General features: G+C 45.2%; 1 protein-coding gene across 7 annotated transcripts in view; it reads left to right on the top strand.

Annotated features, from left to right (window-relative positions):
* Window positions 1-16,490, top strand: part of NPAS2 (neuronal PAS domain protein 2) — a 201,325-nt gene that overhangs the window by 166,044 nt on the left and 18,791 nt on the right. For all 7 annotated transcript variants that reach the window (XM_077133889.1, XM_077133891.1, XM_077133893.1 and 4 more), the window contains 6 exons: window positions 416-534; window positions 1,221-1,303; window positions 2,017-2,123; window positions 4,329-4,476; window positions 12,489-12,558; window positions 15,874-16,015. In XM_077133889.1, coding sequence (XP_076990004.1) covers window positions 416-534; window positions 1,221-1,303; window positions 2,017-2,123; window positions 4,329-4,476; window positions 12,489-12,558; window positions 15,874-16,015 — 669 coding nt within the window. The remainder of the gene's footprint in view (window positions 1-415; window positions 535-1,220; window positions 1,304-2,016; window positions 2,124-4,328; window positions 4,477-12,488; window positions 12,559-15,873; window positions 16,016-16,490) is intronic.

The raw sequence follows: 16,490 nt of genomic DNA on the forward strand, positions 1-16,490 counted from the left end.
GACTGTCTGTCTCAGAAACGCCATCTGACTATGAAAGATTCTTAAACCACTGGTGGCAGTGAGTATTTGGACTGTTAATGGAAAATGAGGTTAACTTCTCATTTTGTAGGATACTTTCTTTCTCGAACGATAACCGACATAGGACTAGTGGGAGTGAGAGGTGATGTAGTACACTGTTTACAAACATGAGCTCAAATCCCAGTTTGGCCACTAGCTAGCTGTTTGGCCTAGTGCAAGTTACTTGACCTCTCTGTGCCTCAGTTTTCCCGTCTGTTCAATGGGGATAATAGTAGCATTTATCCCACAGGGTTGTTGTAAGAATTCACGTGAGTTAAAGCATATAGAGCACCAAGCAGGGCCTGGCTTCTAGGACCTTGCAAACAAACAGGCTGATCTGCGGTTCCTTTTCTCCCAGTGCCTAGCCCCTCCTGTAATGGCTTCGACAGTGTCCTTTCAAGGCCTTGCCGGATGCCACTGGGGAAGGAGGTCTGTTTCATCGCTACTGTCCGTCTGGCAACACCACAGTTTTTAAAGGCAAGTACCTGGGAAGAATTCACCATGCAGAGAAATTAAGATTGAGTCACATTTAGTTATATTTAATTACTTGTCTTTATTGGAAAGAATAAAATTACAATGAAGTTTTCACTGACTTTAAAAATCTGAAATGTCTGCTTTCTGTACCTAATGAACTGCCACACATGCTTTTTCCTCTAACTCCCAGCTTCCTCGGTTGTTTTGTTGGAAGGCATCTGGCATTACTGTTCAGACTGCAGAGAGCCTCTCATATCAATCTAAGTCTCCAGCCCCTCGCCAACTTAATGTCACTCAGGTCAGGCAGGGATGAGAACTGAGTGTCAAAAAATTGAGAGCCTGTCTGTATTCTCGCCTTTGTGATTGCTTTCACATCCAGGGCATGAATGCTGAATTAAATTAGTAAGTCAGATTCAGATGAAAATTCATTTTCCACATGTTTACCATACTTCTAGATAATGGGAAAGGAGTGGTATGACATTTTGGCTCCTAGGTATTTTTTCCCCAGCTTGTGAAAGAAATTTATTATTAACTAATACAGATAAGGCACCTCTGTCCAACACAGCTTGGAGATGCATTCTAAATGACTTTAACTTCTGTCCCCCATCTTGGATCCCTCTCCCTCTCAAACAAACCAAGCCAGAGCATCCGGCACCCCAGGCAACTTTTTTTTTTTCCTTCTAATACAGGAAATGTGCATAGTTGAAGAACCTTTAGAGGAATTCACTTCAAGGCATAGCTTGGAATGGAAATTTTTATTTCTGGATCACAGGTTTGTAAAAAGAAAAACATATTTGGGTCAGGTCTTTTTCAAGTGCTGTTTGTGAGAGCCATGCTCTCAGGAGAAGAGATCAGCCTGGGTAGCTAAAGGCTCCCTGGAGGGGTAAGAGACATTCCCAGCCAAGGGGCAGGCAGTTGTCCTTTGACTACCTTTGTTCTGTGAGTGGACACTGTTCTGTGTCTGGGTCCAGCAATTTCAGGAGGCCTTGGCCTGGGGCGCCTTTGGGGCTGCACCCTACCCGGTACCCTCTCCAGCACTGGGTAAGGCAGGAGCCAGGAGTGTGCGAAAACTCTTGTCTTATGTCTCCAACATCCTTTGGATCCCTTAGCCCAATCTTCTTTCTTCCTTTACTAACATTCATAGTTTGAAAACAAGAAATTCTCTCTCTCCAACCCTTTATACTTTAATTACCCTCTGGTGTTTGGCTAATTCAGTAGCAAAAAAGTAAATTATTTGGGCCAGGTTATGCCAAGGGAATGGAACGCATAAATGTAAAAAAAAAAAAAAAAAAAAATTGAGGACACTTCGGAAAACCCTGCCTCTCCAGTTCTGACCCCCTCCCAGTTGTTTTCCTCCTCTCGTTCTTAAGAAACGAGGCCTCCGTGCTGGTCCTTGGGTGTACGGATGGGGCCTCTGCATTCAGGGCAAGGCAGCGGCGAGTCACGAGACCTGTGTTGACTGAAGAATTTCCTTGTCCTGGGCAGAGCACCCCCCATCATAGGATACCTGCCTTTTGAAGTCCTGGGAACCTCGGGCTATGATTATTACCACATAGATGACCTGGAGCTCCTGGCCAGGTGCCACCAGCACTGTGAGTACTGCATACCCAGACCCCAGACCTCGAGGGGCACTGCCCAGGGCCCCTCCTCCCGTGGTGTCTTCCTGAGGCCACAACATCATTTTCTCCAAACTGATCTAACAGCGTGGTGAGGTCCTTGTGTGGATGCACCTCCCCAGGAATTGGTTTTGTTGCTCTACCTACCCCACCCACCCAGCCCCTGTCCAGCAGCCCCCAGAAATGCACCTTATTTAATCGGAATCAGGAAAGTTAATGATGTTAGTTTAAAAATAAATAAGTTACACAATGCCTTTCAGAAGGCAAAATACCCAATTCCTAACTTTCTTCATTAGTCACCAAACAGGTACCAGTGACAAGCTATGGGTCAGATGCTGGGCTGGGGCCTCGACACAGAGAATCAGGCTCTCTTGCTATCCGCAGGAGCTTCCAGTTGATGGGAGAGCTCCCTGCCGCAGAAGAGGGGCCGTGCTGGCCGAGGTTGTAAGGAGAGGGAGAATCACAAGCACACCTTATGTCATCATTTTCCAGGCTACTAGGACAACCCCCACCGATGGGGTGGCTTAAGCAACAGGAATATACTGTCTCCTGGTTTCTGAGGCCGGAAGGCTTACTTTTCCCAGTCGGCAGTCTTCCCTCTGGCTAGCAGTCCTTGGGTTCCTTGGCTTTCCCATCACACGGCATCCTCTCCTTGCTCAAGGTTTCATTGAGTTCCCACTCCCAGCTCTTCCTCATGGTCTTTTAAAAACAGGATTAAGACCCATCCTCGTCGAATTGGCCACACCTTAACTAAAAATAAAATTTCCTAAAGGTCCTATTTGCATTGGGATCAGACTTTCAGGAGAGGGATTAAAATTGAGTATTTTTTTTTCCAGGTTATATAATCCAACCTACCACATCCGGATTTCCACTTAGCAGGAGTCAGGAATTGACCTTTAAAGCTATATTTTTCGGTGACATCTCTTAGCTTTGAATAGCAGCATTTGTACCAACGTTTACTTATGGATCCTGACACGTGAATTGGCTGTTATTATTATGCTTGCTAGATGCTGGTCTGTGCCACCTATTATGACTTCTGTGCTCTTCTTTCTAAAGGAGGAGCAGGCTTGAGTCCCGTCAGGATCTGCTGTTAGAGTTTCAGGCTAATCTTTACAAGTTGATTACCGTGTTCCTCCAAGTGAGGGTGTAGGGCCGGCAGCATAGATATGATGGAATTAGACATACAGAATCTCAGCACCAGGTTTCCTGAATCTGAATATTCATTTTAACAAGTGAGTTGTATGTACATTAAAATTTCAGAAGCCCCACTACTTTAAACTTTTATCTGCTCTGACTCTGTGAGTGTAGAAAGGTCACTGAAGAATTACCTGTCAGGAGCTGAGGACTTCTGGTGTGGGTGGTTGCGTTTTCCCCATGGCACATGCTAGACTTTCTTGCTCTGTTGAGCCCATGTCCTTTCTCTTCTGGGCTCCTCTCCCCTTCAGAGAGTTCGTTCTCTACATCAGTAGCTCCTTTTGTCATGTTTGTCTCCTAGCTATGATTTCTCTTGACTGTTTCAAATGCACAGTGAAGAGGTGCTCAGTTCCAGAAACTGTGGAAATAAAATCTTGGACCTGCAGTCTGGCCTCCTGCCCTGCCCAGGCAAATGAATCGCCGGCTTCCATTCCATTCTGAACATGCCCAGAGATAGCCCACCTGCAGATGGCCCCGCGGGTGGCTGGTTGGAAGGCATCTGTAGCAGACTTTCTTTATTTTAGAACAGTGTAGACTGAGTTTAAACTGCTGACTGACAGCCTCAGAATTATTCCAAAGGTTGCTGGCTGGCACTTCTGTTTTTGGCCCAGTTCTTGCAGTGTCTGGGAGCTCTTTCCTGTGCTCAACTCCAGGTAGCTCCAAAAACAGTTACACCTGCAGCAGAGACATGAGCACCAGCAAAAGCTGGGCCTTCTTTTAATTAAACCTCTACTTTGAAAATGTGTTAGCATCTGCCCTGAATTGAGGATTTTTTAAAGTTACTTAGCGTTTGAGAAAGTGTGCTATTTTTATTGTTTAAGAATTCATTAGCATTTACCATTGGACTGATACTTAAAATATGGCACAACTTGGGAAATAAACAATGATTGCTAATGTCTTTTTTTAAGTGTGTTTTACAAGCCCTTTTACCAAGGACCATTTTCATATTAATGTATGTAATGTGCGGAATACATCGTCTACTGACAGTGATGCAGTTTGGCAAGGGGAAGTCGTGCTGCTACCGGTTTCTGACCAAGGGCCAGCAGTGGATATGGTTGCAGACCCACTACTACATCACCTACCACCAGTGGAACTCCAAGCCAGAGTTCATCGTGTGCACACACTCAGTCGTCAGGTACGGTGGGCGGTGCGCAGGGCAGCCCTGGACGGCTGAGTCGGGGCTAAAGCTGTGTCCGGTGTCCCCAGCTGCCGAGGACCAACTTCGGGACTCGAGGTCTTCAGCTAGACTCGTGTCCCACTCTCTGCTTAACAGTGGCACAGCCAAAACTCAGCTCCCTGTCAGGGACACAGCCGGCACTGCTCTCTCGGGGCTTAGAGTTCATCCGGGTTTTAAGTTGGGTCCCTTTGAAAGCCCCATGAAGGCTTTCAGGCCGACAGGCTATCACTTCACAAGTTCTTGCTTTGCTGACCTACTTACACATCTTTCCTCTAGATCTGTCATCCCCCAGCCTTCCCTTGCTGCTGTTTTGAGCAGAAAATTAAAATTTCACGTCTAAATAACTCAAACACATCATTCTCTGTATTTTAAATGCTTCAAAAACCCCTGCTGGCACCTGAGGCAGCACTGGGGAAGCAGCCAGGCTGCCAGCAGGAGAGGCTTCCTGGTGGCTCCAGGAACCCCCAAGCCCCAGTGTAGGGGAGCAGAGACTCAAAAGAGGCCACAGTCCCAGCATTCTAGATGTGTGTACCCTGTAGGGTCACAATTCCCAAAGGGATTTAAGGTTCTTTTCTGTTGGTGACCTTTGTTGGTTTGTTGACAACAGAAAATTTAAGAGTATTTGAGAACAAAAGAAAGGGCACACCCTACAGATGCTCATTTGGCTACACGCATGCACACCCATCGTTAAGTACATCACTATTCCTTAGTGGATGGCACGAGGAGAGATGAGAAATGCTTATTTTTCTCAGTCAGTCACCCTGATCAGTCTGCATCTCATGCCCACTTTCAGGGATTAGATCTTCATGCCCAGCCCACCCTTGGGAACTTCAGCAGCTGATGGCCTCTAGTTCCATGGCCAGTCCCACCCAGGGCCACCTTGGCCTGGGCCTCTTGGTCTCCAGGGAAATACTGGACTTACCAACCACTTGTTCCCAGACTGTGCCCTGCAGGCCTCTCTTCCCACCACTCTTCACCCCCCAAAATCTCAGACAGTCTCTGAAAATATGGAGTGAGTTGAGAGAATAATTAAGGCAGCAAGCATTCTGCAGGCCCAGGAGTCCATGCCACTTGCCCAGGTACTGACCTGGCCTGTGACAGCACAGAGGAGGCAGAGGAGAGCTGGGGTCAGCCCCTACCATGTTGAACTGATTGGTATAAGTCCTTTAAAAGGTGGATCCACAGCTACCCAGAGGCCTTGGTCTGGCTAGTTCTGGGTTTGCTTGAGAGAAAGCTTTCTGAGAAATGTAATTACTAAATCGGTTAAGTGCCACATCTCCACATGCACCGTCCAGACTAAGCAAGTTTTATGACCGGCTTCAAGTTATTTTTTTTTTTTTTTTTTTTTTTTTTTTTTTTTTATTAACGGAAAGAAAAAAAAGAAATTAACACAACATTTAGAAATCATACCATTCTACATATGCACTCAGTAATTCTTAACATCATCACATAGATGCATGATCATTGTTTCTTAGTACATTTGCATCAGTTTAGAGGAACTAGCAACACAACAGAAAAAGATATAAAATGTCAATATAAAGAAAAGAAATAAAAGTAGTAGTAATAGTAAAAAACAACAACAACAAACAAACCAACAAGCAAACAAAAACAAAAAAAAAAACCCTATAGCTCAGATGCAGCTTCATTCAGTATTTTAACATGATTACTTTACAATTAGGTATTATTGTGCTGTCCATTTTTGAGTTTTTGTATCTAGTCCTGTTGCACAATCTGTATCCCTTCAGCTTCAATTACCCATTGTCTTACCCTGTTTCTAACTCCTGCTGAACTCTGTTACCAATGACATATTTCAAGTTTATTCTCGAATGTCCGTTCACAACAGTGGGACCATACAGTATTTGTCCTTTAGTTTTTGGCTGGATTCACTCAGCATAATATTCTCTAGGTCCATCCATGTTATTACATGGTTCACAAGTTTATCTTGTCTTAAAGCTGCATAATATTCCATCGTATGTATATACCACAGTTTGTTTAGCCACTCTTCTGTTGATGGAGATTTTGGCTGTTTCCATCTCTTTGCAATTGTAAATAACGCTGCTATAAACATTGGTGTGCAAATGTCCGTTTGTGTCTTTGCCCTTAAGTCCTTTGAGTAGATACCTAGCAATGGTATTGCTGGGTCGTATGGCAATTCTATATTCAGCTTTTTGAGGAACCGCCAAACTGCCTTCCACAGTGGTTGCACCCTTTGACATTCCCACCAACAGTGAATAAGTGTGCCTCTTTCTCCGCATCCTCTCCAGCACTTGTCATTTTCTGTTTTGTTGATAATGGCCATTCTGGTGGGTGTGAGATGATATCTCATTGTGGTTTTGATTTGCATTTCTCTAATGGCCAGGGACATTGAGCATCTCTTCATGTGCCTCTTGGCCATCCGTATTTCTTCTTCTGGTAGGTGTCTGTTTAAGTCTTTTTCCCATTTTGTAATTGGGTTGGCTGTCTTTTTGTTGTTGAGTTGAATAATCTCTTTATAAATTCTGGATACTAGACCCTTATCTGATATGTCATTTCCAAATATTGTCTCCCATTGTGTAGGCTGTCTTTCTACTTTCTTGATGAAGTTCTCTGATGCACAAAAGTGTTTAATTTTGAGAAGCTCCCATTTATTTATTTCCTTCTTCAGTGTTCTTGCTTTAGGTTTAAGGTCCATAAAACCACCTCCAGTTGTAAGATCCATAAGATATCTCCCAACATTTTCCTCTAACTGTTTTATGGTCTTAGACCTAATGTTTAGATCTTTGATCCATTTTGAGTTAACTTTTGTATAGGGTGTGAGAGATGGGTCTTCTTTCATTCTTTTGCATATGGATATCCAGTTCTCTAGGCACCATTTATTGAAGAGACTGTTCTGTCCCAGGTGAGTTGGCTTGACTGCCTTATCAAAGATCAAATGTCCATAGATGAGAGGGTCTATATCTGAGCACTCTATTCGTTTCCATTGGTCGATATATCTATCTTTATGCCAATACCATGCTGTTTTGACCACTGTGGCTTCATAATATGCCTTAAAGTCAGGCAGCGCGAGACCTCCAGCTTCGTTTTTTTTCCTCAAGATGTTTTTAGCAATTCGGGGTACCCTGCCCTTCCAGATAAATTTGCTTATTGGTTTTTCTATTTCTGAAAAATATGTTGTTGGGATTTTGATTGGTATTGCATTGAATCTGTAAATCAATTTAGGTAGGATTGACATCTTAACTATATTTAGTCTTCCAATCCATGAACACGGTACGCCCTTCCATCTATTTAGGTCTTCTGTGATTTCTTTTAACAGTTTTTTGTAGTTTTCTTTATATAGGTTTTTTGTCTCTTTGGTTAAATTTATTCCTAGGTATTTTATTCTTTTAGTTGCGATTGTAAATGGGATTCGTTTCTTGATTTCTACCTCAGCTTGTTCATTACTAGTGTATAGAAAAGCTACAGATTTTTGAATGTTGATCTTGTAGCCTGCTACTTTGCTGTACTCATTTATTAGCTCTAGTAATTTTGTTGTGGATTTTTCTGGGTTTTCTACATATAGTATCATATCGTCTGCAAACAGTGATAGTTTTACTTCTTCCTTTCCAATTTTGATGCCTTGTATTTCTTTTTCTTGCCTAATTGCTCTGGCTAGAACTTCCAACACAATGTTGAATAATAGTGGTGATAGTGGACATCCTTGTCTTGTTCCTGATCTTAGGGGGAAAGTTTTCAATTTTTCCCCATTGAGGATGATATTAGCTGTGGGTTTTTCATATATTCCCTCTATCATTTTAAGGAAGTTCCCTTGTATTCCTATCTTTTGAAGTGTTTTCAGCAGGAAAGGATGTTGAATCTTGTCAAATGCCTTCTCTGCATCAATTGAGATGATCATGTGATTTTTCTGCTTTGATTTGTTGATATGGTGTATTACATTAATTGATTTTCTTATGTTGAACCATCCTTGCATACCTGGGATGAATCCTACTTGGTCATGATGTATAATTCTTTTAATGTGTTGCTGGATACGATTTGCTAGAATTTTATTGAGGATTTTTGCATCTGTATTCATTAGAGAGATTGGTCTGTAGTTTTCTTTTTTTGTAATATCTTTGCCTGGTTTTGGTATGAGGGTGATGTTGGCTTCATAGAATGAATTAGGTAGTTTTCCCTCCACTTCGATTATGTTGAAGAGTTTGAGGAGAGTAGGTACTAATTCTTTCTGGAATGTTTGATAGAATTCACATGTGAAGCCGTCTGGTCCTGGACTTTTCTTTTTAGGGAGGTTTTGAATAACTAATTCAATCTCTTTACTTGTGATTGGTTTGTTGAGGTCGTCTATTTCTTCTTGAGTCAAAGTTGGTTGTTCATGTCTTTCCAGGAACCTGTCCATTTCTTCTAAATTGTTGTATTTATTAGCGTAAAGTTGTTCATAGTATCCTGTTATTACCTCCTTTATTTCTGTGAGGTCAGTAGTTATGTCTCCTCTTTCATTTCTAATCTTATTTATTTGCATCCTCTCTCTTCTTCTTTTTGTCAATCTTGCTAAGGGCCCATCAATCTTGTTGATTTTCTCATAGAACCAACTTCTGGTCTTATTGATTTTCTCTATTGTTTTCATGTTTTCAATTTCATTTATTTCTGCTCTAATCTTTGTTATTTCTTTCCTTTTGCTTGCTTTGGGATTAGTTTGCTGTTCTTTCTCCAGTTCTTCCAAGTGGACAGTTAATTCCTGCATTTTTGCCTTTTCTTCTTTTCTGATAAAGGCATTTAGGGCAATAAATTTCCCTCTTAGCACTGCCTTTGCTGCGTCCCATAAGTTTTGATATGTTGTGTCTTCATTTTCATTTGCCTCTAGGTATTTACTAATTTCTCTTGCAATTTCTTCTTTGACCCACTTGTTGTTTAAGAGTGTGTTGTTGAGCCTCCATGTATTTATGAATTTTCTGGCACTCCGCCTATTATTGATTTCCAACTTCATTCCTTTATGATCCGAGAAAGTGTTGTGTATGATTTCAATCTTTTTAAATTTGTTAAGACTTGCTTTGTGACCCAGCATATGGTCTATCTTTGAGAATGATCCATGAGCACTTGAAAAAAAGGTGTATCCTGCTGTTGTGGGATGTAATGTCCTATAAATGTCTGTTAAGTCAAGTTCATTTATAGTAATATTCAGGTTCTCTATTTCTTTATTGATCCTCTGTGTAGATGTTCTGTCCATTGATGAGAGTGGTGAATTGAAGTCTCCAACTATTATGGTATATGTGTCTATTTCCCTTTTCAGTGTTTGTAGTGTATTCCTCACGTATTTTGGGGCATTCTGGTTCGGTGCGTAAATATTTATGATTGTTATGTCTTCTTGTTTAATTGTTCCTTTTATTAGTATATAGTGTCCTTCTTTGTCTCTTTTAACTGTTTTACATTTGAAGTCTAATTTGTTGGATATTAGTATAGCCACTCCTGCTCTTTTCTGGTTGTTGTTTGCATGAAATATCTTTTCCCAACCTTTCACTTTCAACCTATATTTATCTTTGGGTCTAAGATGTGTTTCCTGTAGACAGCATATAGAAGGATCCTGTTTTTTAATCCATTCTGCCAGTCTATGTCTTTTAATTGGGGAATTCAGTCCATTGACATTTAGAGTTATTACTGTTTGGATAATATTTTCCTCTACCATTTTGCCTTTTGTATTATATATATCATATCTGTCTTTCCTTCTTTCTACACTTTTCTCCATGTCTCTCTCTTCTGTCTTTTTGTATCTGACTCTAGTGCTTCCTTTAGTATTTCTTGCAAAGCTGGTCTCTTGGTCACAAATTCTCTTAGTGACTTTTTGTCTGAGAATGTTTTAAATTCTCCCTCATTTTTGAAGGACAATTTTGCTGGATATAGGAGTCTTGGCTGGCAGTTTTTCTCTTTTAGTAACTTAAATATATCATCCCACTGTCTTCTAGCTTCCATGGTTTCTGCTGAGAAATCTACACATAGTCTTATTGGGTTTCCCTTGTATGTGACGGATTGTTTTTCTCTCGCTGCCTTCAAGATCCTCTCTTTCTCTTTGACCTCTGACATTCTAACTAGTAAGTGTCTTGGGGAACGCCTATTTGTGTCTAATCTCTTTGGGGTGCGCTGCACTTCTTGGATCTGTAATTTTAGGTCTTTCATAAGAGTTGGGAAATTTTCAGTGATAATTTCTTCCATTAGTTTTTCTCCTCCTTTTCCCTTCTCTTCTCCTTCTGGGATACCCACTACACGTATATTTGTACGGTTCACATTGTCCTTGAGTTCCCTGATACCTTGTTCAAATTTTTCCATTCTTTTCCGGATAGTTTCTGTTTCTTTTTGGAGTTCAGATGTTTCATCCTCCAAATCACTAATTCTATCTTCTGTTTCTTTAAATCTGTCGTTGTAGGTATCCATTGTTTTTTCCATCTTTTCTACTTTATCTTTCACTTCCATAAGTTCTGTGATTTGTTTTTTCAGTTTTTCTATTTCTTCTTTATGTTCAGCCCATGTCTTCTTCATGTCCTCCCTCAATTTATCGATTTCGTTTTTGAAGAGGTTTTCCATTTCTGTTCGTATATTCAGCATTAGTTGTTTCAGCTCCTGTATCTCATTTGAACTATTGGTTTCTTCGTTTGACTGGGCCATATGTTCAATTTTCTGAGCGTGATCCGTTATCTTCTGCTGGCGTCTGGGCATTTAGTCAGATTTCCCCGGGTGTTCGACCCCACAGGTTGAAAGATTTTTCTGCGCAGTCTCTGGGTTCTGTTCTTCCTATCCTGCCCAGTAGGTGGCACACGTGGCACACGCCTGTCTGTGGGTTCCGCCAGCGAAAGTTGCTGTGGGTCCCTCAACTCTGGAAAACTCTCGCCGTAGGGGAGGTTCGGCAACCGAAGCGTCTTGGAAGAATGCCAGCCGGCCCGGGGTTCCAAACGCGGGGAGGGTCGCCGGCTGTCGCAGCACAGGAGAGCGTCCGGCCAAATTAGCTAGTCGGCCCGGGGCACCAAGCGTGGCGGGAGGGCGCCAGCTGTCGCAGCCCGGGAGAGTGCACTGCTCCCAGCCGACGGGGGAGTCACGTGTTTGGAAGGGATCCCCCGGTCACTGTTCTCCGCAGTCTGGGGATTTCCGACCCAACTATCTCAGTTGTTCCGGGGGGCCTCGTGTGGTGGGGGCACCAGCCGCCGCGGCCTAAGGGGACCGCCTGTCCAATTCTACCAGCTGGCCTGGGAAGGTGGAAGGGAGGGACTCCGGTCGCTTGCTGTCCCACCCAGGAAAGCCCGTGCCCCTTGGTGATCTCACCGGAGCTGGTTCTCCCAGATAGTCAGCCGTTCCAGGATGAGGTACGCTGTCCCTTTGATTTCCCTCGTGGCTCCGGGAGCTGCTCTGTATTATCTCCACTCCCCCAGTAGTTGTTCTGGAGGAGGAAAGGTGAGGGCGGCAAGGCTGTCGAGGCTGGTGGCGGAGGAGCACGGTGAAGGCGGGGGAAGAGGGCACCGTGTTGGTTGGAGAGCAGCCGGAGCAGGAGGGGGAGGAGGGGGGTAGAGAGGGGGGGTAGGGAGGTCGGGCGGCTCGGCTGCTGCGGGGCGCGTGCGCCGCGCGGCGGTCCGGCGGAGAGAGAGAGGGGGTAGGGAGGTCGGGCGGCTCGGCTGCTGCGGGGCGCGTGCCGGCTTCAAGTTATTTAAAGACTGAGTTTATCCTATAGATGAAACTAGATTTTTAAAAACAATTATGTTTAGAGATGTCGGCAGGGGGAAAAAGGAGAAGGAAATAAAACATCCTTGAAAGGAAAATATTCCGAACATGATGTTAGAAACCACTCCAGTAGATTTTAGGTACAGAGTGAAAGGTATTCCCTCAGACAGGGAGCAGAAGCCAGGCTCTGTTGGTGCTGGGAGCAGGGAGGGGGTGTGCGAGGAACCTCAGTTTGCCTCGCGAGCCCATGTTTGGCATGGCCCCCCTCTCCAACTGAGTTCTCTTGATTTCCTCCGCAGTTACGCGGATGTCCGGGTAGAAAGAAGGCAGGAGCTAGCTTTGGAAGAGCCATCGTCTTCAGTACTAAAGGTATGTGCTCCTGCCAGGTGGGCCTCACACAGGGGCTCAGGCACTCGTGGGCTAACGGACAAAAGCAGAGTCTGGGCTCAGTAAAATCATCCATGTATTGTTATAATAAAAGTAGTAATAAGAAAAACCAAACCTCTTAGATTTATTGAGCTTTTGCTATGCTCCCACTGCCATTCCAAGCATTTTTCGGGAACTTGCTTAGTCACCCCTCACAACATTCCTATGCGGTGGGTCCTTATTGTCCTACCCCTTCATGAAGACGCTGAAGGACACAGCAAGGTGAGCTCACCTACCCTAGGGAGGCACAAGCGTTAGAGACTGCAGACCTGGATAGAAAGAGCCTCTGGGCTCCAAGTGTGTGGGGGTGACTTTCCAGCCTTACGAGAAGGGCTAGAAGTCCACTCACAGTCCTGCCACAGGCAAAAAGGCTCCTTACAGTGGGGCCGTTATTCCATCCCTGAGGCATGGAGTGATCTGAGCGCACCTGCCTTTCCCTCCACCTAAGTGCTGTCAGGCTGCCTCGGGAACTTGGGCCACTGGCAGGCGTTTGTGTCCTCATGAGTGCTTTATGTTTCTGTGTTTGGGGGTCTAACCTGGCAGTCATGTCAGATCCAGCTCCATGTCAGGCAGCTTTGCTATAAAAAGGCACTTACTTCCCTTCAGGGAGCCCATTCTGTCCCCCTTTGTACCACCCTGAGCTCCCAGCTACCCTTTCCCCAGGCTTCCTCTCTCTTTGCTCCTGACTTGTCAGACAATGCACATGGGAACCTGGAGGCTGTCTCAGTTTCCCAGCTGCTGAAACAAATACCGTGCACTGGGTTGGCTTAAACAACAGGAATCTATTGGCTCATGATTTCAGAGGCCAGAAGACTTGCTTCCTTCCAGGGTTAGAATCTTCTGGCTGGCTGACAGTCTTGTGGCTCCTCAGCTTTTCTGTAACGTGGCGATGCACGTGGTGGCGTCTCCTCCTTTCTCTTATGGTTTCCTTGACTTTGGCTTCTGGTTGTTCCTATGGCTTCTCTGCCCATCTGACTCTCCTGCTTCTAAAGGACTCCAGCAATCCAAAGTAAAACCCAGGCTGGCTCAGCAGGGCCATACCTTAAAAGATGTCTTGAAGCCATCTGACTTACAGGGGGGCCACACCCGCTAGAACGCAGGCCCTGACCAACAGCATGTCCAAACTGGTGCCCAGGTCAGACCCCCACAGGTACCTTCTGCAAGTGGATGAGAACCTGTTCCTCAAAGGGCATGCTTAAAGCACACACAGATGTTTGAAGAAAAGGAAACAGATGAAGCAAGAAGGGACACGAAAGGGTTCTGTATCTCCTCAAAGACAAGAGGCCTTGGACTCTAAGCTCCACCATTATTGTATATCCCACTAAGAAAGAGAAAATGCTGCCAGTTAATCTGTGGAATAATGATTTCTTACCGTCAATTGAAAATGCATCCCAATTTCAGATAAGTTAAGATATGAAAAAAAAAGTGCCTCTTAGAATTGATGACTCATGGTTTAAGTTTCAGGGCTCGCAGTGACCACGAATCCAGAGCCTTGGGCCAGAGTCTGGCGCAGCAGCAACAGAATCTCCCTTCAGCTTCTCTGTGATCAAACCCAGGATCTCTGCTCCGCCCAGGCCTGGGGTGGGAGGAAGAAGAGACCCCTTTTACCCATCAGGGAGCAGCTGTGTGTCTTTACAGAGTCTCCCTGCTGGCATGGTACAAGCAGGAGCATCAGATGGTGATTCACTAGCAGCCCTCCGACAGGATGCGCCTGCCGTTGCTTAGGGATGTGTATTGCCCAGCACTGCCGTGTGACCTGTGTCCAGTCAGAGAGTGGGATGAAGTTGTTCCTAGGCAGGTGCTAGACTCAGCATACAGCATTGCTGAGGGATGGGCATGATGGGTCTCTTCCCCTCAGGAATTCCTCATTGAGGTTTCAGGTCCTCTGAGAATCCTACAGCCCAAAGGAATTGCTGCTCATCGAATACCTTATGTGCAAACACATAAATACAATCTTAAGGTGCCAGGTTAGCAAGCCCCATTTAAAGTAAAGCCTCTAGGACAGGGCTTTTCAGAGTTGCTGTGGTAATAAATCGGTTTTCTCTTTCTCTCTCTCTTTTTTTAAATTTAAAATCTCACTGGCCAATATTTTTATAAAATACAGAATCCTATGCTTGGATGTGATATGGGGTATTGTCAGAGGGCTGCAAAATTTACTAAAGGCTTACTTTGTTGACCATTGGCACACAATTTGCAAGCAGCCATGAGCTGTGGACCCCCTGGAGCGGCCCTGCCATGAGGAAGATGCAGGTCTGAGAAGCAGAGTCTCAAAACTTGACATCTACCATAATAAATACACACACACCCAGGAGTTCTGTTCAGAGGCCTGTGGGTCACACATCAGTCATTTCGGCCCCACCTGTATACATGCACAGTGGTCACCTTTGCTGTGGCTTGTGATTCACAGGACAGGATGACAGTGTAGCCTCTCCCCCACAGGGTTGAAGACCCTGGCCCAGGGACACAGGTCAGCCTGCCAGATGCAGGGAGTGTCACCACCCTCCCTGGGCTAGGACAGAACGTGCATGGGGTAGCAATCCCCGTTGTTTCCTTTGGCGGAATAATGATCCTAGCCCCTGTCTTCATATGCCCAGGGCACTTTAGCCACGGAGGATGGGAAAATAGGTCGTCAGTGTTGGTCCATCACCATGGCTTCATCAACACACTCTGCTTGAGTGGGAAGCATCCTGGGAGCCTGGAGCAGGGACGAGCAGGGGTCAGAAGACCGAGGGCACTGCCACTTTCCCCATCCTCTACTCAGGCAGCATGATAGGCGCAGGGAGGGGAAGAGCCCTGTGAGGGCCCCCAGGCATTTGTTTCATTAAATGTGCAAACAATCCAGTACTACCAGTAACCTTATCTCTAGTCTTGGATTCTAGGTGATGAGGTGACTATTGTAAGGAAAAAATAAAATGCAAAGTTAGGGATGGAAATCTAAGAAACCAAAATAGAAGATAGGAAAGTATAATAAATACTGCTTCTAAGCCTCTCAAGATCTCACCGCCCCCTTTTCTCTTTCCTCTTTTCTCTCTCCCGCTATGTGCCTGCACACACACACACACACACACACACATATGTGTGTGTGCATTTATGGACATGTATATTAAACATGCAGATGTGTTTGGAATTGTCGCCAAACAGCTACAGTATTTCTCTCAGCGCCCTCCAAAATGTTCTATGTATTTAGCAGAGTTTAAGTCATGTAACTTGCCCGTAGCACCCCGAGGCTGGACTGAGAACTCTCTGCATGTGTTCCAGGACAAGGGCTCGAGCACGGACCCCCTGCCGCACCCCAGTGCCCTCGATGCGGGTGCCTCCGGTGTGCACACCAGTCATTCGCCATCCGCGTCCTCAAGAAGTTCCCATAAATCCTCGCACACAGCCATGTCAGAACCCACCTGTGAGTGTGACGTCGGGAGTGGGCGTGGGGCTCCCCGTCAGCCCCTGGGGTGGGGAGCAGCACCCTCTCAAGGATTGCAGTCCTGAGAGGAATCCGTGGAGTCCAGGCTTCTGCCATTGCACGGGGCTGTGCCATCGCAGGGGCTCTTGGAGTACCGCTTCTGGCTTCCTTCCCATGGGCCTTCCTGCCTTCAGACCCCCTCACCACACTTAAGCGTCTCCCGGGGGGTCAGAGACACCAAGTAGATGCAATGCACAGAGATCATTTGGTAACTGGGAAAGGGCTTGATCAGGGAGATGGTTGAGCCAGGTCGTGGAAGTGGAGCTGGGCAGTCGTGCATGCCTATCTTCTCCCCATCCGCAGGATGGGCTGGAAGCTGGCAGAGACGCTGGACCTCTGCCAAGCCACTTCCACTCACAGTAGCTTTCCCTGCTCGGAGATGACAGCCCGGCTCTTGTTCACGTATGCCACGGCT

This window comes from Tamandua tetradactyla, chromosome 17 (assembly GCF_023851605.1).
Source record: "Tamandua tetradactyla isolate mTamTet1 chromosome 17, mTamTet1.pri, whole genome shotgun sequence".
Lineage (NCBI taxonomy): Eukaryota > Metazoa > Chordata > Mammalia > Pilosa > Myrmecophagidae > Tamandua > Tamandua tetradactyla.